Source organism: Juglans microcarpa x Juglans regia, chromosome 1D (genome assembly GCF_004785595.1).
Source record: "Juglans microcarpa x Juglans regia isolate MS1-56 chromosome 1D, Jm3101_v1.0, whole genome shotgun sequence".
Lineage (NCBI taxonomy): Eukaryota > Viridiplantae > Streptophyta > Magnoliopsida > Fagales > Juglandaceae > Juglans > Juglans microcarpa x Juglans regia.
In genome coordinates, this window is record NC_054594.1 from 8,319,962 (window position 1) to 8,342,293 (window position 22,332).

At 34.1% G+C, this 22,332-nt stretch overlaps 1 protein-coding gene across 1 annotated transcript; it reads left to right on the forward strand.

Moving 5' to 3' along the window:
- Window positions 1-15,077: 15,077 nt before the first annotated feature.
- Window positions 15,078-20,342, forward strand: LOC121238989 (bifunctional L-3-cyanoalanine synthase/cysteine synthase 1, mitochondrial). The gene is made up of 10 exons (XM_041136106.1): window positions 15,078-15,454; window positions 17,837-17,946; window positions 18,055-18,112; window positions 18,202-18,465; window positions 18,637-18,774; window positions 18,860-18,911; window positions 19,149-19,228; window positions 19,360-19,419; window positions 19,635-19,715; window positions 19,995-20,342. The coding sequence occupies exons 1-10, from the start codon at window positions 15,275-15,277 to the stop codon at window positions 20,091-20,093; spliced, it is 1,122 nt and encodes a 373-aa protein (XP_040992040.1). The 5' UTR covers window positions 15,078-15,274; the 3' UTR covers window positions 20,094-20,342.
- Window positions 20,343-22,332: the final 1,990 nt, after the last annotated feature.

The following is a 22,332-nucleotide window of genomic DNA, read 5'->3' on the forward strand; positions in this document are numbered from 1 at the left end:
CTCCTTAATAGAACTAACTAGTGGCCAGTCCCTCATAGCTTGTAATTTTCTCATATCAGCTCGAACCCTCTAGGCATAAATTAAATGCCCTACAAACCTACATTTGGACTGTTTGGCATGTAATTGGTGATGTTTCAGGGTTTCTAGTGTCATTAGTAGGTGCTTAACTTGATCAGCTTCCATTTTACTATATATCAGTATTCTGTAAAAAAATACGATAATAAACTTCTTCAAATAGGGTTGGAACACCTTGTTCATCGAACTTTGGAAAGTCGATGAGGGCATTAGTTAGCCCAGAGAGCATAACTAAAAATTCATAATGACCCTCATGGGTTCTAAATGTTGTTTTGTATACATCCTCGAGCTTAATTCGAATTTGATGGCATCAAAACCTAATGTCTAGTTTAGAAAAAAGTCATCGTTCCATGCAGCTCATCCATCAACTCCTCAACCACCAAGATAAGGAATTGATTCTTGACGATGACCCCATTTAATCCCTTATAATCCACATATAACCTCCGTGTTCCATCCACCTTCCTTACCAATAATACCGAGGAGGAGTAAGGGCTTTAACTGGGTTGTATAACCCTTGAAGGTAGTAATTCCTGAACTATCATTCAATCTCATCCTTTTAAAAATACGGGTACCTATAAGGTCTCGTGGAAATGAGTTTGGTGTTTTGAATTAAATTTATGGCATGGTCGTGGGTTCTTGTGAGTGGGAGGCCTTTAGGTTCTTCAAATACCACTGTAAACTAATTCAAAACTTCTTGTATGGTCGCTGGTATTTCACTATTTTCTCTTCACATTCCCCATCTTCACCTTCCAACACTTGTAAGAGAACTCCTATTTTTCCAACTTGTTGAACTTGTTGAGGGAGCCCTCTTCAATCAACTTAGAGACTATCAAACCTTGCATTTTCACTGTATTTCCCTCAATAGAAAAATTCATTATTAGTTTTTGAAAGTCCCAGAATACGACCCCCAAATCTTGAAGCTATTGGATTCCAAGAACCATGTCAAATCTTGCCAAGACCAACACATGAACCTCCACAGTAAAAGTTGTCCCCTGAATCTGAACCTTGACCCCCAAGCACTTCCCTTCACTAGGGATTACTTCCCCACTTGCCATTCTCATTCTAACCTTCTCAGCAAGGTTAAGGGGATGTTTTACCTTCTCTAACACTTTTGGATTTTAAAAATTGTGTGGATCTAGTATCAATTAAGATAATTACCCATTGAGCCCTAATTTTTCCCACCACGCTCATGGTTTTGGGGTTTTAAAATCTTATTAATGCATGGAGAGAGATCTCTCTGGATTTTCATTACCAGTGACTGTCACCACTTCTTCCACTTGGTCATTTACACTCTCCTCCATTCAACCTTCACCTTCCTTTTCAAAGAGCTCCTCTTCTAACAGGTAAAGTTTAGGATTATGACATTTATGTCCTGGGTTCTATTTAGCATCATCGTAATAGCATAGACACTTATCTCTCCTATCTTTCATTTGCTATTGGTTTGTATTTTGGATTTGGAGGTTTGGTTTGGGAAGTGTTTTGTTGGTTTCTCCCAAGGGTAGTTCGGTTTCTTCAGGATACTAGGGTTGAGGAATAGACCTGCCTAGATTTGTTGTAGTTTTTGGCTAGGTTTAGGTTCTCCTCTTGTATTTTGGCTAGGCTATAGGCAGAAATTAAGTTTAGTAGATTAAACATCCTAACAAGAAGTCTAAACACATCACGCATCCTACTGAGAAAACAACTTAATTTATATTGGTCAGATAGCCCCTTAACCTCTTAGATAAAGTTTCAAACTTACTCTTATATTTTTCAATTGTTCTTCCCTGTCTTAACCAAGTAATGGATTCCATAGGGTCATCATAGGCATTTGGTCCAAACCTAACCAAAACTGCCTTGATAAAAGCATGCCAATCAATCATTTATCCTGACTCCTTAAGGTTCTGGAACCAGGATAAGGCCTTTCCTTCCATGTGAAAGGATGCTAACTTTAATTTGTGATGTTGTAGGGTATTATGAAAAGTGAAAAAATGTTGTATCTTGTAGTTCCAGCCAAATGAGCCATCTCCTCCCTGCCTCGGGCCTGTTTCACCCTCCAAAAGGTGTCCCTCTAATGTTGACCCACCAAGGCTAATGTTCAAATATCTTTTCTACAGTTCTAATGTGATGACAAAAAGCTACTGAACAATATAGTCATTTTGCCTTTTTAGGACAAAAATTTTAGTTTCCAGGTTGTGGTATTGAGCTTGTAGGTCCTGGTGCTGTGTGTCTATTGATTTCTTTAGGGCATTGAGCCAATCTTGTAGTTGCGTCAGTCTTGTACCTTCAACCATTGATGTATTCGATAATCACAGAGACCAGTGTCTATCTGATATCAATTTCTAATGAACCTCTTGATTAAAATAAAAAGTAATAAGTTGCTCTCTTTTAGGGGAGCTCCTCTAATAAATGATAGAGAAAATGAGAGAGAAAAAATTCTTTGACATTCCATAATATTGTTACAGGACAAGACCTTCAGTACATATACTACAGGGAAATACAAAAATGAACAAAATGATAAAAAGGCCATGGGTTGACCACACAAAGGCCATAAGTCTATCTGAATTCGAAATACAAACCAACTAAAATAAACTAAGGCCCACGAACATACTCATAGCCATATATTACAAAAACCACTAAGATAAGAAGGCCGACTCACGAGCCTAGGTGCTCAGCCCATCTGAGAGATACTTGGCTTTAGTTCCAGTTGACTTAAATCATATTAAGTACTCAAGTCTCCTCTTCAATCCTGATGCTTCATTTTATGTCTTCCCCACATGAAACCCTAAGTTGAGTTAGGGTTTATTACAGTAATGCTATGATCCTAAGGGTTAAAGATTTAACGACACTAGTATTCAACAATCCTATGGCTTTTGGATCAATGATTGAGTCTATCAGAGCAGGAATCATGCCACGAGTTCAAGTCACGGAAATGGCGACTTATAGGCCGAGTTAAAATGTCTTGGTATTATGTATGTGCATAGTGTTAAGTCATTAAATACTGATAGATAAGTGAAGCCGCCAAAATGGAAAGGGCTACCCATTAAGTTAGTGTCAATAGAATGGGCTATCTTGGACGTCGGATTCAAAAACATGGTAGAATGTTATGATCCTGAGGGTTAAATGTTGAACCAGATTAGTATTCAATAGTTCTAGAACTTTTGGATAAATGGCTTGGTATTTAACAAAGAGATTCTTATAAATTCACAATTTTTGTTATTGTTAGGGACGAAGCCAGGATCATTTATGTAGAGGGGGGAGCCGTAGGATATATAAAAGTTTGTATATAAAAAAATTAAAAGTTTGAATGTAAAATAAAAAATAAAAACATTTAACATGCCAATTGATCTCAATGTTCTTTCAACAAAGAAATATCATTAATTATCATATTCCTTCTCAATATAGAATAGAAAATAATTGATAAGAAATTCATCATTTATTTTGTCTCGAAACCTTATCTTAACAATATTAAAAATTGAAAAAATTCGTTCAATTTATTTTTATTTCGAAACCTTTTCTTAACAATGTTTATTATTTAAATTTTTTGGCTTATACATATTGTTCAACTTAAGTTTTCAAAATAAAAGATATAGAAAATGACCCATGAAAAGTTATATTATGATATTCAAAACTATTTTAAACGTACATACAACATAATAAATCAAATTAAAAAAATTTGGATTTACATGATGCGTCAATGAGCATATATATATGATTTATGGAGAATAAAACATATTTAGAATTAAAAAAATTTCACATCTTATACTCCTTTTTTTTTTTTTGAACATAAATTTAGATAAAATTGATAAAAATGTCAATTTTTTTTTTGGGAGGAGGGGGGGGGGGGGGGGGGGTGGGGGAGGGTGCAAATTCGTCTCTAGCTGTTGTCTCCTTTCTCTACTCAAGAAATAAAGTCTGCTCTCTTTGGCATTGGTCCATTGAAATCCTCTGATCCAAATAATGGTGTAGCTGCTTATTTTTATCAAGAAAATTGGGATTTGGTTGGTGATGAAATTTGTGCAATTGTCTTGGAATGTCTGAATACATATAGAAGTCTAAACTCTATCATTCAACCTTCATTACTCTTATTCCTAAAGTCCTTAGGGGCATAAAAGGTAACATATTTCCGCCTAATAAACTTGTGTAATGTTTATATAAGATTGTGGCAAAAGTTTTAGCTAATCGACTTAAGCGGCACTTCTTTCCAAAATCATATTTTCAACTCAAAGTGCATTTATACCTGATGGGTTAATAACTGATAACATACTTGTTGGAACTGTCTTGGAATGTCTGAATACATATCGAAGTCTAAACTCTATCATTCAACCTTCATTACTCTTATTCCTAAAGTCCTTAGAGGCATAAAAGGTAACATATTTCCGCCTAATAAACTTGTGTAATGTTTATATAAAATTGTGGCAAAAGTTTTAGCTAATCGACTTAAGCGGCACTTCTTTCCAAAATCATATCTCCAACTCAAAGTGCATTTATACCTGATGGGTTAATAACTGATAACATACTTGTTGCGTATGAAACATTACACACAATAAACTTTGTATTAAGAGGTAGAGATGGATACATGATGTTAAAGTTAGATATGAGTAAAGCTTATGATCGAGTCACAAGTGGAATGAGTTTTCTTGGGAGTTGTTATGTGGGAAATAGATTTTGCAAAAAAATGGTTCAACTTATTATGAAATATGTATGTTCTGTCTCATACTCAATATTGGTCAATGGTACTCCAACAGAAACAATTGTCCCTACTCATGGTCTTTGATAAGGTGATCGGTTATCACCCTATCATAACATTATCTGTGCAGAAGCTCTGAGTTCTTTAATAATCAGTGTTAATAAAAAAAGAAGCTAATATATGGAGTTCTTATTGGTAATGAATTCGTACAAATTAGTCACCTGTTTTTACTAATGATAGTCCGACTTGTCCTATTTGTAAAACTTACCGATCACTTTAGTTTCCGCTCTCTCACACCCATTAATCACTATAGAAAAGCAAACGGTGTAACTTAGACAAGTCGCTTTGTCCAAAATGGTAAGAGAGTATGAAGAAGAAAACGGTTGAGCCATTCCTGAGTTATGATAATTTTCAGTGTGTGCACCTCTTCAGAGAAAGGTTGCTAGAGATCAGCAAGAAGTTGTATTTGGTCGACACCTCGACATTATAAAGGAATTCACATAAATCACGCTCATCCGTGATTCTCTCTATCAATATTTTTGTATAGCTACTCTGTTTTCTTGCTGTATATTCCTTCAATAGCTGTAGTGTTGTTTATGGTTGTATTTTCCTTAAATAGCTGTGGTCTTGTATTATATAAAGAAGTATTGTAATGCAAAATATTAGTAAAGATTTTTACCAAATCACTTGTGTAATCCTTATATGGTATCAGAAGGTTCTTCTCCCACGAGAATAGAAACATCCTCCAACTCCATGTTGTCCAATGATAATTCTTCGGTGCTCAATGGCTCCAACTCCGTGTCTACTCTACCTCTTGTTACTATCAACACTTACAGCCAATTGCCCTACAAACTCACATCCTTAAATTATCCTTCCTGGTGTGCAACTTTCCTCACTATTCTCATTGGATATGATCTGATGAAATATTTGGATGGTACCCTTCGGTGTCCTCCTCCACCTGCTGTAGATTCTTTTGTCTCTGCCATGGCACTCTATGCACACTAGTGCCGACAGGACCAACTACTATTGAATGCTATCTTTGCATCCATTTCTGAAGCAGTTATGCCCTTTATTGCTATGACCACTACAAGTTGTGATGCCTCGCAGCATCTCGCTCACTTGTTTGCTAGCAAATCACGGGCATGAATCATGTAGTTGAAGGAAGATCTCACCCTCATTCCACGAGGTTCCAGCATGGTGTCTGAGTTCCTTCATGCAGTTAAGGTAATTGCTGATGAACTCTCTTTGATTGATGCACCAGTTTCGGATGATGATTTGACGTTATATGTGCTTAATGGACTTGGTTTTGAGTTTTGAGATATGGTAGCCCCTATTCGCACGAGAGAAACTGCCTTGTCTTTTGCAGAATTGCATGATCTGTTAATTGGTCATGAACACTACCTCAAACACATGGATGGAAACAATTCAACCCTGGTTGTCTTCAATACCTCTCGCTTACTCGCCCAGACCTCGGTTTCGCATTCAATCGTCTTGCTCAGTTCATGCACAAACCGACCGTAACGCACTAGCAACATGTTAAACGGCTTTTATGTTATGTCAAACAAACCATTCACTTTGGTCTCTTACTGCGTCGTCAAACAAATCCAGTGCTTAGGGGCTTCTCAGATGCTGACTGGGTGGGGATCTTGATGATCGAAAGTCTACTACGGCTTATATAATTTTTCTGGGCAACAATCCTATCAGCTGGTGCACTCGGAAGCAAAAGGTGGTGGCTCGCTCTCTACGGAAGCTAAGTATCGAGCACTAGCCACTGCAGCTTCAGACATAGCTTGGATTCAGTCTCTTCTTGATGAACTTGGTCTCTAGATACGTGAACCACCACTCCTCCTCTATGATAATGTTGGTGCAACCCAGCTCAGTCTTAATCCCGTTTTGCATTCCAAGATGAAACACATTGCCATCGATCTCCACTTTGTCCGTGACTTTGTTCGTTGTGGTAAATTGCGTGTTACTCATGTTCACAAAGATGACCAGCTTGCTGATCTACTAACAAAGCCTCTTGCTCGGTCTCGCTTCAACTTGTTACGTGGCAAAATTAACGTTGCTGATGGAACGTCCATTTTGAGGGGTCGTATAAAGGAATTCACATAAATAACGCTCATCCGTATTTCTCTCTATCAATATATTTGTATAGCTACTCTGTTTTCTGGCTGTATATTCCTTCAATAGCTGTAGTACTGTTTATGGTTGTGTTTTCCTTAAAATAGTTGTGGTCTTGTATTATATAAAGACGTATTGTAATGCAAAATATTAGTGAAGATTTTTACCAAATCACTTGTGTAATCCTTATAGACATCATGCATATATCACTACAAGAAAAATAAGCATTTATGATGGATTATTTGCGACGATAACGATTATTTGTAACAAAAATAGACTCATTTTGATAGGAAATAATCACTCTAGAAATAAATGGTTACAAATAAACAAGTTTCTTATCGAATCAGTTACGTATTTGACGACATCTTTCATAATGTAGTCATTCTTTGAAACTAGCAAAGCAGTGTTTGAAGCACAATGTTCGAAGCGCAGTCTTTGAAAATTGAAACTTTTTTTTTTTTTAAACTTCAAACCTTTATTACATCAAACATTACTATGGCCTACAACCATTACATTGTTACGGTCTACAACCATTACATTACTTTGGTCTACATCCGTTACATTAACATGGCCCACAACCATTGCATTAGGTCAAGAACCTTGTCTATGGCATTCAGCCAGGACTTGAGCTATTATACATGGGTTGATGAGATCAATCTCAATAATCTCACAACTGTGGTGAAGTGCTTGTTGTGCTAATTGGTGAACCACTTGATTTGCATTCCTATTTACATGGTTAATCTCCCAACTTATATGAGCCAAGATAGTGTGAAAATTGAAACTTTTGAATCGGTGCTTGTCTTTTTATAGGCTTAACAAGTTGTTTTTTAAGCATGTGAAGCCCAAAAATGCAGACCAAATGCCTAGTCGGCAACTCTAAACTTGACTTTGATATAATTAATAGATAGATATGCATGACTTCTCTCCAAAGGATATGATCGAGAAAAGTGGCAATCCAGGAAAATGTGTTCCAGTCTCATGAAGAGCTGACTTGTAAAAGGGACATGCATGCACATATGCTGCCACTATGTTCTCATCATTATATTCGTTCTTTCTTTTTTTTGGAGAAAACAAGTTCATTCATTGATGACTTGTATTGGTACAATAGCTGAAACAGTTTGAAGTTTCCTCCATATCAACTAAACTATCTGTTATATGTAAAGTTGTCTTTCCTAAGTTATGTGCAACAAAATTGCCTTCACGACGTGTGTAACAAATTTTGCAATCTCTGTATTTAGCCATTGTTTCTTTGATGTCTGAAATGATCATTCCAAAGTAACTTCTATTTTGCCTCACCTGTAGGACCTCTTTTACCACTGTATGATAATCTCCTTCCATAATTGCCTTGCTCATGCCCAATTCCAGTCCAAAGATGGCAGCTCTAAGTGCTACTATGGCCTCTGCTAGAAGTGGGTCATGAAGTAAAGTTTGTTTCTTTCTCAAGGTAGCCAAAAAGTTTCATTCTTCATCTCTTACTGCCACACCTATACCTATTTCACAATGTTTCTTATCAATTGGCACATCCCAATTGATTTTGCAAAAACCTTGATGTGGACATTCCCACATGGTACTTCTGGTGTCATTTGAAGAGTTTTGGTTTGCACCTCTTGAATCTGATTGAGAGATGTCAATCTGCAACTATCTCACTCTATGTAACACTGAGTTTGGATCAATGAGAATGTTTTTGAAATCTAGCTGGTTCCTTCTCCACCATAGAGTCCAAAGTGTTGATATTAATTCTTGCATTTCCTCCTTGTTAAGTTTTGTGAACATGTCCTGCATTAATTCCCCGATATTCATATAGGACCACTGGCTTTTCCGGATTTTTCTAGAGCACTGACTCAATACATCATTAGCTAAAGCACACTCCTAGAGTATATGTTCAATGCTTTCTGGCTTCATTAAACACATAGGACAGTTGGAGTCATCTAATATTCATTTTTTGCACAGGTTAAACTTAATAGGTAGGATATTCATGCATGCTCTCCACAAGAATATTCATGGTACTCATTATATTCATGAGTACGTACGTATATATTAACTTTGCCATCGATACTTTTGCATGGAGATCAATATCCCATGCATGCATCTTTCCATTCACCAATTTCAGTACTCTTTCATGAGTAATTTCCAATCTTTTTGGTCAAGAGGACCATAATTTTCGAATCTGTTTTTCTCTTCCAAGTGAGAGATCAATTCTCCACTATTTTCATAGATCCATTAATTTCAGCTCGTGCTGATTGCCAAGGCAACCGCCCTTCAACTTCTAAAAGAATTCAAATAAATATATATATATATAATAATAATATTTTATTAAAACATTGGTGTAAAAGTTGTAAAATAGTTATGCCAATATCATTTTCTATATTTTTATTTAAATAATAAAATTAACTATGAATATTAGCTGACTTGAAGATTCCTCCCTAAGTTTCCAAAGAATGTGATTATCATTTTATTTCCTTAATAATTAACAAAAATAAAATTAAAAAAAGAAGAAGAAAACATACACTTCCTAATGCAGAGAGGAGTATCATGTTCAAAATAAATGGTTTTTAAATAAGAAATTATTTTTATCAAGATTATTTTTTAAAATAATTTATTTATCAGAAAATTTTCAAAATCACTTTTTAATTTTTTTTATGAATTTTTCCAATCTTTTGATTTTTTTTTTCATCATGGTATTTATGTCAAATTATTAATTTATTCATGAGGGGGCCATGTGATAACATTTTGATGTTTGAGGGGCGATTGCCAAAATTGACAATTCAGGTACTGGTTGATTGAAAATTGAATGCTAGTTCAATTGGTGGGTTTGAATATGTATTTCTTAATTATTTTATAATTTCTGATTGGATTTCTCTAAATTTAAATGGGCTGAGAGAGAAATTCTAATTTCTTGGACGTCACATGACAAATAAGATGTAGACAGTTCTTTTTGTAATTTAATTTTTTAATTTTAGATAGAAGTTGTGGGAGAGTAAAATGATAGTTTTAGAAACCTAGCCAATGATTTGGAAACTATCCGGACGTACGTACGTAGGAATTGAATAAATATTTAACCCTATTTTCTTATATGCATGTATCACTCTACCAGTGAAAAAGACTTCTTATTTCGTATATATGAGAAAATTATTCTGAAAACAAGTGAATGATAAGAATAATATGAGGCATCTTGCTGATTGTGAGGTCTGGAAAATATTTAATAAATATCATAGTTGGTTTGTTGATGATGCCTGCAATATTAGGCTAGGTCTAGTAAGTGATGACCTCAACCCCTTTAATAATATGGTTAAATCTTATAGTATATGACCAGTGATCTTCGTGTCGTATAACTTGCTTTTGTGGCTATGCGCGAAAGAGCAATTCTTCATGACGTCAGTCATTATTCCTGGTCCAAAATCACCAGGAAATGAAATTGATATTTTCTTGTAGCCATTGCTTGATGAATTGCTTGATCTTTGGGAAAGTGGAGTACCTACATATGACGCATCGACTTCTCAGACATTCAATCTATATATTGCTTTGCTGTGAACAATCAATGACTTTCCAACGTATAAAAACCTTTATGAGTGGTAAACTAAAGGAAAATCCATATGTCCTTTGTGCAATCTGCATATTGAGTCGACTTGGCTGAAGTATGGCCGAAAACATTATTATATGGGACACCGTCATTTTTTCCCGCCAAACCACATCTGGAGAACGAAAAAAATATAATTTGTTCAACGGAAAAGAAGATCACCGCAGTGCGCCAAAAGTATTGTCAGGACTAGAGATTGTAACTCAACTAAATATATGAGAAAATATTTATTCTAAAAAATAGAGCTGGTCCATCTATTAACAAAAGAAAATTTCTATTTATAAGTCTTTGTGAATATATATATAATACACTTAATAAAGTACTTACATATATGGTATAACTTAATTTAAAAAATAAATTTAAAAATTAAAATATTACAAATCAAATATTACCATTTAAATTATGATGTGAATAATCATATGATCTACACATCGACTTGATAATAAAATAACTCTTAACAAAATCGGTGGTGGGGAAAATCGGTGGTGGCTGACTTGGTCGTCAGCTTGAGGAAGAGTCGGCGGTGGTGGCAGTGAGGCTAGGCAGCCCTGGGCTGGGTTGAAGGAAGAATCGGGCATGGTGGCGAATCGGGCGAGAGGAGAGAGAGAGAGTGAGTGAGGAACGGGAAAGAGACTGGAAAAAAAATGTAAGGACCAGAAGCAGTCACGTAGTGTGTACATTATGTGCACAGTTACAGTGGCTGCGCTGTAGCACTTCTCCTGACCGATACTACAGTACCCCAGGGCAGAACGAAGTTAAGGCAAAATTTGTAGGTTGTTTTACAAAGTAGATCATCACTCTAAAAATTAAGTTTTACCCCCTCAAAAATATTTTTTTATAGTTTTGTCCCCAAACTAGCAGGTATTTAGCTCCATGAGTCATTTCGATTGGCACGTTCAAGATATAATATATGATTTTGTAGAGCCAATTAAACTCTATAAATCCATACAATATTATAACACTCTTACGTACGTACGAGTACTGATCTAGATATTGGAAAATTGAGGGCATGATCTTAATTCCCTATTATAAATTGAAATTTGGTAATTATATATAAAAAGAGTCTATATAATAATGTTTGTATTTTAAGAAATATATATGGAGTGCATGCATATTTAACACATTAATTCAATAAGATTGGGATGAGAGAGCTGAAAAGTACTTGTCCTATATGTGTGTGTATACGTCCAATTCATGTTGAAAAATATCTCCAAAAAAAAAAAATCATGTTGAAAAAAGGGATAAAACGTCAATCTCGATAGACGGTCGCGGTAATAGCCATTCATGTTCCCATTGCTTAATAAACTGTAAAAATAAGTAAATACATTCTGTTTTGGAAAAAATTATAGGAATCTCACTTTTTTTTTTAAAATACAAAAAAAAAAAAAAAAAAAAAAGTCCCGCTGGTCCTTCCGCTCTCCTTTTTTTTTTTTTTTCACTTAATGATTAAGAAGTATTGTTTAACAATATTGTGAATTTTTTTAAAAAAATTAAAATTTAAAAAAATGATGTAAAAAAAAACAAAAAATGATGTTTTAATACTTTTAAATATTTTTTTTTAAAAAAATTTACAATATTATTAAATAATACTTTTTAATCACTAAGTAAAAAAAAAAAAGAGCGGAAGCTCCAAGGGGATCCCAACGGCATCTCTAGCATTACCCTTTGTTTTTATGCCATGGGACAAGCAATATTTAAGGCTGTTTTTTTATTTTTTATTTTTATTTTTTGAAATTTTCCGAACGAGAACATTATTTTGTTTCAATTTCTGTGACTTTTATAGGAGAGAGACTGAGCTTGTCCTTCTCTGTTGTTTGGGAGCCAATGGCAAGAACTTCACTGTCCTTGACCGTGGCTGGAGCCATTCCTTTCGGTCATTCTCGTCACCATGAAAGAGCCACCTTAACAATTGTATCATCTCTTACTGAGAGTTGGGTTTTTATAATTATTTATTTATTTATTAAGGAAGTATTTATAATGATATTGTGAATTTATTTTTTTAAAAAAAAATTAAAAATATAAAAAAAAAATGAATCAAAAAAAAAAAAAAAAATGTCTTATAGGGACCAGGACTACCCCGTCGGTGTAGCATTGCTCAAAAGATAAATTAGAGACCAAAATGAGTTTGGTTTGATACTTCTTTCTTTCCCAATTTTTCCAGCTTTTTAAGAGTAGTGCCATCGTCCAGAAGGTCATTGACAGCTGAGACAGTGTATTAAATCATTTTTTAGTCATGGGTTTCATCTTTCAATTTGTGAATGTGGACTCCAATGCCAAATCTCGGTGTTTTTTCTATTTTATACCATTTATTTATTTTATGAGTATTGCTACTATTTTAATTTTTGCCTCCATTGAGGTGGTACTACATGTGGTGTCACATGATTTTTAAAAAATTATATTTAAAATAAAATGACATTTGAAAATACAAAAAAAAAAAAAAAATTGAAGCCTTAAGTTCATTCTATCCATTTTAAGTTTGTATTTTTAATTTTTTATTTAATAAACCATGTGGCACCACGTGAGTGAGGCAAAGTTAGCAATATAACTAGGGTGATATAGTAATATTTTTCTTATTTTATTAAGTCGTTGTGTATATCTCTCTATCTATGCCACCATTTATGAGTCATCCAACTGACTATTGGCCATCGAATCGGAAAAGGCATCAACCGTATATTTATTAGTTTTTAATTATATTAATGAGTAATGTTAGATATAGTCATATAATATACAAGCGTTACGCATTCTATTAAAAAATAAATGGGCCTATCTTTAAAAAAATAAATTTTTTATGTGAGTACTATATTTATCCTTTTTTTCTATATTTATCCATATAAATTTTTAACGTGAGTATCATATATACCATACAAATTGAATATAGAAAAATGTTACGTGCAGTCATACAAGTGAGAATAACAAACTACATAGTCAATGATTAAACCAAAGAGCATTTTACTGCCACTCCATTCATTTACCTTAGGCTGCCTTTTATGTTTTCCTGGTTGGTGGTCAACATATTAGTACTTAAAATTTCAAAGAGTCAAAGTTAAAACAAAATACATCTATTGAGGTTACGCCACGTGTCATCATGGTCTTAATTGGTTTGCCTTGCCCTTTTTCATATCCTTTCGAGTGTGCATCCCTTTCGAGACAAAAACACCATGCAAGTGGAAATTACCATTAAACAAATAATAAAAATAATAATAATAATAGTAGCTTTTGGCTCTTATCATTCTTGCCGCCAATGGCTACATGCAATGCACTAGCCACTTGCTAAAAACAATGAAATTAACGTGGACGACCCCTCACGTTGAGGTCATTAGCAAATGAGAAGATTTGGCCCCCTTTTTTTTTTTCAAAGATAAGCGGGTTAAATATATATATATATATATATATATAGTAAATTTCATCACCAATAAAATAGCCATACTCATCTTATTTCTCAGTCATGATTCATTCATCATAAAATATATATTTATGATTGGATATATTTTAAGATGTTTTCATATCAAACATGACATCATAAATCAAAATAATACATTTGGAGATCCACTAATATATTATTTCTTTTTGTGGTTGATCTGGTCTTTACTATTACTAATACTCTCGATAGACAAACATCCAAGAGACAACATTTTCTGCATAAACAGAGACTCAACCTCACCATTCATAAAAAGAGAGGACTCAACCGCTACATATAAACGTTCGAGAGACGAACTCTTTTTTATTTTATTTTAATTAGCAATAAGAAAAGCAGTAAGATAGATGCGAAAAAGATAGATTATAGTTTGGATCAACTCTAGTAGACTTTAGAACATATAATGGCCCCTTAAGGACAACACACTTGTCTCTTTTTAGCCACAAAAGTCATATCTGAAAGGTCTAGTAGTGGCGAGTCCTGTGCTCTTGGGCGTGTGTCGAGAAGAGCTGCTGGAAGGGGTGGCGCGTGAGAACCATGCGCAGATGTGGGCAGCACGTGAGAACCACACGCGGTAATTTTTGCAAAACCACCACTTTTTTCTAAATGATTTCGACCTGTTAATCTGCTTGTGCCGCGCATGTTTCTCGAAAGTTGTCAGAAAGCTGTAAATCTATCTTTTTTCAGCTTTGAAGAAAACAAAATAAAACTAAAGAAAAGAAATTATTGCCATATATATACATCGTAAATGTCTTTTTCTTATTTTTATTGAATGGACGTAAATGTCTTTTTCTTTTTTCTTTTTTAATTTTTGGTAACTTTTAATCATAAAACTAAGTAATTATTGATGATAAGTCACCATTTTACTAACAAATTATGCTAACACATTAAAAATAGATTTTAATTTTACATCATTATTCTTGGTTTAAAAAGATTATAAGTTGATTATTTTACTCATTTAACGTTGATGTGACAGGCATATGAGATTGCACACTATAAACAAAGAGAAAAGATCATTTTTGCCCAATTTAAAAATCAAAGATGAAAATGAACACTAATTAAATCTTGAAAAAAAATGTAACCCAATATAATGTCGTTTAGACTACAAAAGAGCAGTTATTTTAGCTTTCCATAATTTAAAATACTATATTTTTCAGTAATTTTCTTAGTTCAAATCTTGAAAAAGAAAAGTAAAGTTGGCATCAAAGATGTATATGCAGAGGGACCATATGCAATAGTCTCACCAACTCTGTGCTCCTCCAGATTCGTGCATTTGGTCCTTCCAAAAGCAAATCAGTAATCTTTATAAAGTAGCTATCCCATTTCCCATACCCTTCACTCTCATACTACTTTGCCCATCTTCTAAAGGTGGCTTTTCTCTTCCAACTGTGCCTCTGAAAAACCTCTCTTTCATCCATTAATGGCTGGTTTAAGAAGCTTCTTCAAGAAAAGATCCCTTATTAAATGCAATTACCCTGTTATTAACAGGAAGTTCTCGACCCAAACCGTCTTTGATTCTTCTTCTTCTTCCTTTGCTCAAAGAATCAGAGATCTGCCCAAAGATATTCCTGGCACCAATATCAAAAGAGAAGTTTCTCAAGTAATCTCTCTCTCTCTCTCTCTCTCTCTATATATATATATGATTTTGTCTTCAAATGATATGTAGCCTGTAGTTGTAGAAGTGAGCTTAAGTTTAGTTGTGGTTTTAAGTTCTTGAACTGAATATTCTCTCTCTCTCTCTCTTTCTTTTCCCTCTTCTTCTTGATATAATCACAGTCTTGAGTCTCCCGTAATGTGCTTTCCTTCTGTTACCAGTGAGTTTTTTCTTTTCTGGTAATTCTGGACCAGAATTTCTGGTTTCAAACGAGGGTTGACTGCTATGCACTCACTTTCTGGCAATTTTATTTAGACAGGACTTAAATTTTTGAGTAAATTGGCTTGCACAAATATTTGTGTGTCTTGTATTTTTTTATGTTTTCGTAACAGGACATATAACGTTATCACAAACAACGTTCTCTGACAAAAATGGCCGGAATATCTGCCACGGAAACGGGCATGCTTGGTTGCTGAAAGATTTGATTTTTCAGAATATATTTTATTAAAAATTGAGATAGAGCTTTTTATTGGATTTTGTGAAAGTTATTATTATTATTATTATTATTATTATTATTATTATTTTACATTTTTTTTAATGAAATCATAGGAAAATTATTAGATTAACAAGTTTAGAATGGAGTTGAAAATTCTTTTAAATTTTTGAAAAGAAAAGTGAAACCAAACATGTATTCTGGAATCTGGAGGGTGATAAGAGGTTGATACCCTCTGGCTGGCGATAAAGACTTCGATGATATGAACTTCCAGTCACCAAACCAGCCCACACGGTCACGGAAACTAGGATTGAAAAACTTGCACGAAAGATTCAATAGCAATAGAATCTATTCATGACTGATAAATTACTATGAGGTCCAAGAAAATTCTCTTCCCCAAAAAAAAAAAAACCCAGAAGAAAAGAGAGATTGGTTGATGATAATTTAAATGCACTTTATCATCATGAAAATTAGAAGAAAATTGTGGCGGGGAAGTTTTGGGCTCCTCGAGTCATTGAAATGCTGGAATGATCGTTCACGTCAAGTGGGTTCCTTTACCATCAAAAAAATATATGGTTAAGGAAAGCAGAAAGGTCTTGAATATAGACAATATAGCGATGATATAAGAGTGGTCCAATGAAATAGACATCTTAATAATATTTGTTTTATTATTTTCTTAGTTTTATATCTTTTTTATAATTTTACTTCACTATAACATTTCTATCCAGGATTTCATCAATGAGTTCTGCAACTTACATGTTGTTTTTAAGGCTGAGTTGAAGCCTTGAAGGGTTCATCTCAACACGTAAAGTGCAGAAGTCAGAAGTCCATTAAAGAGGCTAGGCTAGTTATGGAAGGTGTAGCTTTTGATGTCCAGAACTCAGCCTAGGCTAAACATTCTAGCAATCTTGATTATCATTTTCCAATGCTAGTAGCTTTTAGACTTCATTCTATTCAATACTAGTAATCATCTTTCTGAGTTAAGTTTTTCCAATATCAATAGCTGAAGAAAATAACTGAAAATCTCTGTAATTCAAGAGGTTTTCTAATTTAAGTGGTTTCAAGTTTATTAATCACCCCCCCCCCCCCCCCCCCCCCCCCCCCCCCCCCCCCCACACACACACACACACACACAAAACAAAGAAAAGTTGAAAGTGAAAAAAGAGAAAATAAAGCAGTGCAAAACTCACCAACATCTCAGAGAAATGGCATATCAAACTTATGGTTAAAGTTCTGAACCAGGTTCTATATATAGGTATTTTGAATTTGGTTCAGAACCAATATGGAAAAGTATACTATCATTTTTCACTTATTTTTATTTTCCCTTACAATGAAAATTCAGTTTTGATGCACATGCTCAATCATAAACATACTTATGCGAGAAACATGCCCATATTTTTTTTTTTTTTTTTTTTAAGTAGCATGCTCACAAATTTTACTTGTGAGTGATGTTGTTTTTCTATTGATTAACTCATTTTCTCTCACTGAATTTCAATTTTTTTTATAAAAAATTATTTGTTTAGCATGACCAAAATAGATTTTCTTTTGGGTGATGAACAAAATAGATATTTCCAAGTTTCATCTACCATGTTACCTTCTAATCCCCTGCATAAAAGTAAATGTAAACAGGGTTGAAAGCTGAAACTTTTATTCAGCCTAATGGTTTGGATATTGATTGTCTCTTTTGTAAACAGAATTAGCAAATTGGTGTTTATTCAAAACAAAAGTTATAAAAAATGTGTTGTAGCTGCAAGTATAGGGATGGATTTGAGTAAACTTGATTAGAAAAAAAAAATAATTGTTACAGTTTCATTCTTGATTCCTAACCGGTAAGTTATGCATGCCTTAATTAATAGAATGAAACTTATTTATGTAATCTTTTTTATGAACTTCAGCTCATTGGGAGAACTCCTCTTGTATATCTTAACAAAGTCACTGAAGGATGTGGAGCTTATATTGCTGTCAAGCAAGAAATGATGCAACCCACTGCTAGCATCAAAGACAGGTATCTTATTTCCCCCACGTAGCTTTGTCCTGTTATCATAATGTAGTACATATATTTACCACAGTTCCAATATAAAATTGTAATATAATTGTTTGTTTCTGTCACCAGGCCAGCACTTGCCATGTTTGCAGATGCAGAAAAGAAAAACCTAATTACTCCTGGGAAGGTCAGCTGAATATTTGGCTTGTTAAACTATTTTTTTCCCTAGTAGAACTATAGCTTTGGGTTGCTAATTTCAGTATACTGTTATGTCAGACAACTTTGATAGAGCCCACATCAGGAAATATGGGAATCAGTATGGCATTTATAGCAGCCATGAAAGGATACAAAATGGTTCTAACCATGCCCTCTTACACAAGCTTGGAGAGGAGGGTGACAATGAGAGCATTTGGAGCTGATTTAATTCTCACTGATCCCACCAAGGGAATGGGGGGAACGGTTAAGAAGGCATACCAACTTTTAGACTCTATACCAAATGCTTTCATGCTCCAACAATTTTCAAATCCTGCCAACACCCAGGTACCTAAATCCATATCTCCCTTTTTCCCGTAGAACTTAAGAAGTCTGTGGAGCATGTAGCATAAAATTTTCTCATGCGACTTAATTTAAATTTTGTATTGTTTATAATCATGTCAAAATGAGATCTGTTATTCATCATCCCTTTCGTAATGGACTCAAAATGGAAAACAGGTGCATTTTGAAACTACAGGTCCTGAGATATGGGAGGATACAAGTGGACAAGTTGACATTTTTGTCATGGGAATTGGTAGTGGAGGCACTGTCTCTGGAGTCGGACAGTACCTTAAATCGCAAAATCCTAATGTTAAGGTAGTAATTCATCCTTTGCTCACATTGACATATATGATACTGTTTCATTTATTTCTTGATGTTTTGGTTGTTTCCTTTATGTTAGATATATGGAGTGGAGCCTTCTGAAAGTAACGTTTTGAATGGCGGTAAACCAGGTAAAGTTGCTGCTATTACATCTCTGTCTCTCTCTCTCTCTCACACACACACCCACCCAATAACTGAAAGTTAAGGAGAATAAAGTTAGGAAAATTCGTTATATTTAGTTCCTTCCACTGATTTTTATGGGGAGTAAGGCTTCATAACTTTCAAAGGTTATGTATGCCTTTGGTAGATCCGCTCACCTTGTTTCGATAAGTTGCACTCCAAGGATGTCAATTGAGAATTTGAATCAGGTCCTCATCATATTACTGGCAATGGAGTTGGATTCAAACCAGATATTTTGGACATGGATGTGATGGAAAAAGTTCTTGAGGTAAGCGTCACTGATGGGCTGTTTGATGACTATGGATTTCCCCGAGAAAAATAAAATTATCAAAGAAGACTGTAGTACGGTTGCTTATATAATTTTGATTCACTTGACTGTCATGTTGAAATATCTGCTAGGTTAGTAGCGAAGATGCAGTTAACATGGCCAGAGAATTAGCTCTGAAGGAGGGACTTATGGTAATTACTCGTACTCGACTCTATCTGATGTATTATCTTGACGCTTTTGTGCGTCGCTCAAATTATATCAACTGAAACTTGTTCTATGCTCCAATTAACATCATTTAAGTAGATTACCCCAACAATTCATTAGCACTCTCAGCTGGACACAATATGAAGACATGAGGAATCCTTATCTTTGTTATTTGGACCATCCTGGTTATTGGTAAATGCAGGTAGGAATATCATCAGGAGCCAATACAGTTGCAGCACTCAGACTTGCTAGAATGCCAGAGAACGAAGGCAAACTTATTGTGGTAATAAGAACTTACCTCTAATTCTCTTTGGAATGAATGAAGTTATGCATACCCTCAACCACTTCCATTGGTTCCAATTTGTTTTGCATACGACAGTTTCAGAAGTAATTTTGTTCCATGATTCATTGGTCTAAACAATACAATTTTTTAATATGAACATGTTGCTTCTAATTGAATGACGGTGTTGCTAATTAAGAGTATCTACAGTGCTTATGCTCTTGTCTAAGGAATTTGTCTCAATTATTGTTGCTCAGAAAGAGTTGTTTGCTTGAATTTCAGACCGTTCATCCAAGTTTCGGAGAGCGATACTTGTCATCTGTCCTGTTTCAAGAACTGAGGAAAGAGGCTGAAAACATGCAACCCGTTGCAGTTGACTAAAGGGTCGTGAAGGGTTTTGCTCAAATAAACAGCAGTGGAATTACATGCAGAAATGTCTTTTTTTCTGTTTTTATTTTTATTTGCTTGCTTGATGAGTTGTTTAGCTTTCTCAGCACCTTGAACAGCTCTTTAGCTCTTCAACATACTTGCTAGTAGTTTGTGTTGTATCAAGACAGATGGTGTAATTGGCTATGTAACATTTGAGAAATTTAACAAGCAATTAATAACGGAGTTGTGTAATTTGAGAAACCCTAAATCTCCAACTTAGAATACTTCCAAGGATTCTAAATTTCTGAAAAACACAAGTACGAACAAACAATTTACTACCTCTTTTTGTAAATTTTTTCGCCGTTGTTTGGTATGCAAGCACTAAAGAACCAAACTTCTAATCCTAGTAATAAACAAGCAGCCAAGCTTAGAACAGTGACAAGAGATGAAATCAAATAAGTAAGGATATAAGTTTTTCTTCCTTCTAATTCTAAACCCACACCTTTCATCTTTTAGATTGCGTTGGGATGTTGAGCTAAGTTGAGCTTTTTTATGAATAGTAATGAATTGAGATAGTGAACTCACTTCGTATAAGTTTAGATATATTTGAATGTTAAGATAAGTTTATATGTATTTATAGAAAGTTGAAAAAAGTTGTGGGTTCCGAATGTAAAGAGGTGTTAAATTGAAAAACGTTATGAGTCACAGATGTAAAGAAGTCTTGAGTTGAATGATGTTTAGTTATTTGAGAGTTATGTATATAGATGTTGGGCTAGGCTTAAATTTGAACTCAACTTAGATGAGTTCAACTGCTTCCATGTTCCAGACATAGCCTAATGTCAAGTGATGAAACTGCGCTTTTCAATATTGGCTGCATCTCTTGTACTACGTAAATCTTGTACTATGTTTGGTCAATGAGAAAGCGAGGGAAAAGAAAACGAAAAAAAAGGAAATTAGTATTGGGTTTTTTTGTGGTTGATAATATCAAAAATATATGATCAGGACCTTGATATCCTTTCCTTGCGTTTTTTGAGCAGTCAGCGGCTATTAATATGCAAATATTGTCTGTCTTAGCATCCCTGAAATCTACATCGTATGTAATCAAATGCTCTGCTCCATTACGAATACGTCCCCAAGAGAAAGAAAACAATGGTTGAATGCTTGAAAGATATGATATATCCTGAGTTGTAGGAAACAATTATGATGAGTATAACATAAAAAGAATGATATCTGCACTTTTATAGCGTGTAATTAATCTCGTGCATTCCTTCTAAAAAAGTGAATAAATATGACATTCATATGAAAAAATTATTTTTTAATAGTAGATCCTATTTAAAAAAAATGTGTAAAACTTGTTGGCTCTAAAACTATATCTAGTATTACTCTATAACATATCTTAAATATATGTATGTATGTATGTATGTATGTAATTAGATCATCTAAACATCTCAATGTAACGTACGTAGAGTTGGATGGTGAACATGACGAACGACGACAATGAATATATAATTATAGAGGGAAATCAATACGTGGAATAATTGAATATCATAATGGTGTCTAGATGATCTAATTTAATATTAAAGCTAAAAATGTGTATAAATGGAATAATTAGAAGAAGGATAAACTCATAAATATTCTAGCGCGGAGAGAGAGAGAGAGAGAGAGAGAGAGAGAGAGAGAGAGAGAGAGAGAGAGAGAGAGAGAGAGAGAGCTAGTGGGGCCGAAAATATTTTTTTATTTATTTATATTAAATTAATTGAATTATTCTTCTCATCATTATTAAACCTTATACTGGCTAAGAGAAAAGAAAGATAACAAGATAAAAATTTATGTATGGTGTGTGGTGTCAAGATAATGAGTAGAATTATATCGTAAATAAATAAGATTACTCGATAAACTGTTCCGATAAATTTGGCAAAACTTGAGTTCAATTTGTATAAGTTTGCATAAATTCAAAAAACTTTGTATTTATTTTTTTATACTATTCTTTTTTAGCTGTATAATGAGAATTTCTTGTGCATTTAAATAAATAATAAGGAATCAACTTCATAATACCATACATGCTGTATGAATTCTTATGGAAATAATCATTAATATATAGAAACTATATATAGATATTTATAAAAATGCATAGATAAAGTTTTAAGATATGATATAAATAATCTATTTTGTCAAAATTAAGCAGTTTATGAACAAGTTTAAACTCGTTTTTTTTTAAGGCAATAAGTGAGTTACTCGTGAACATAAAATA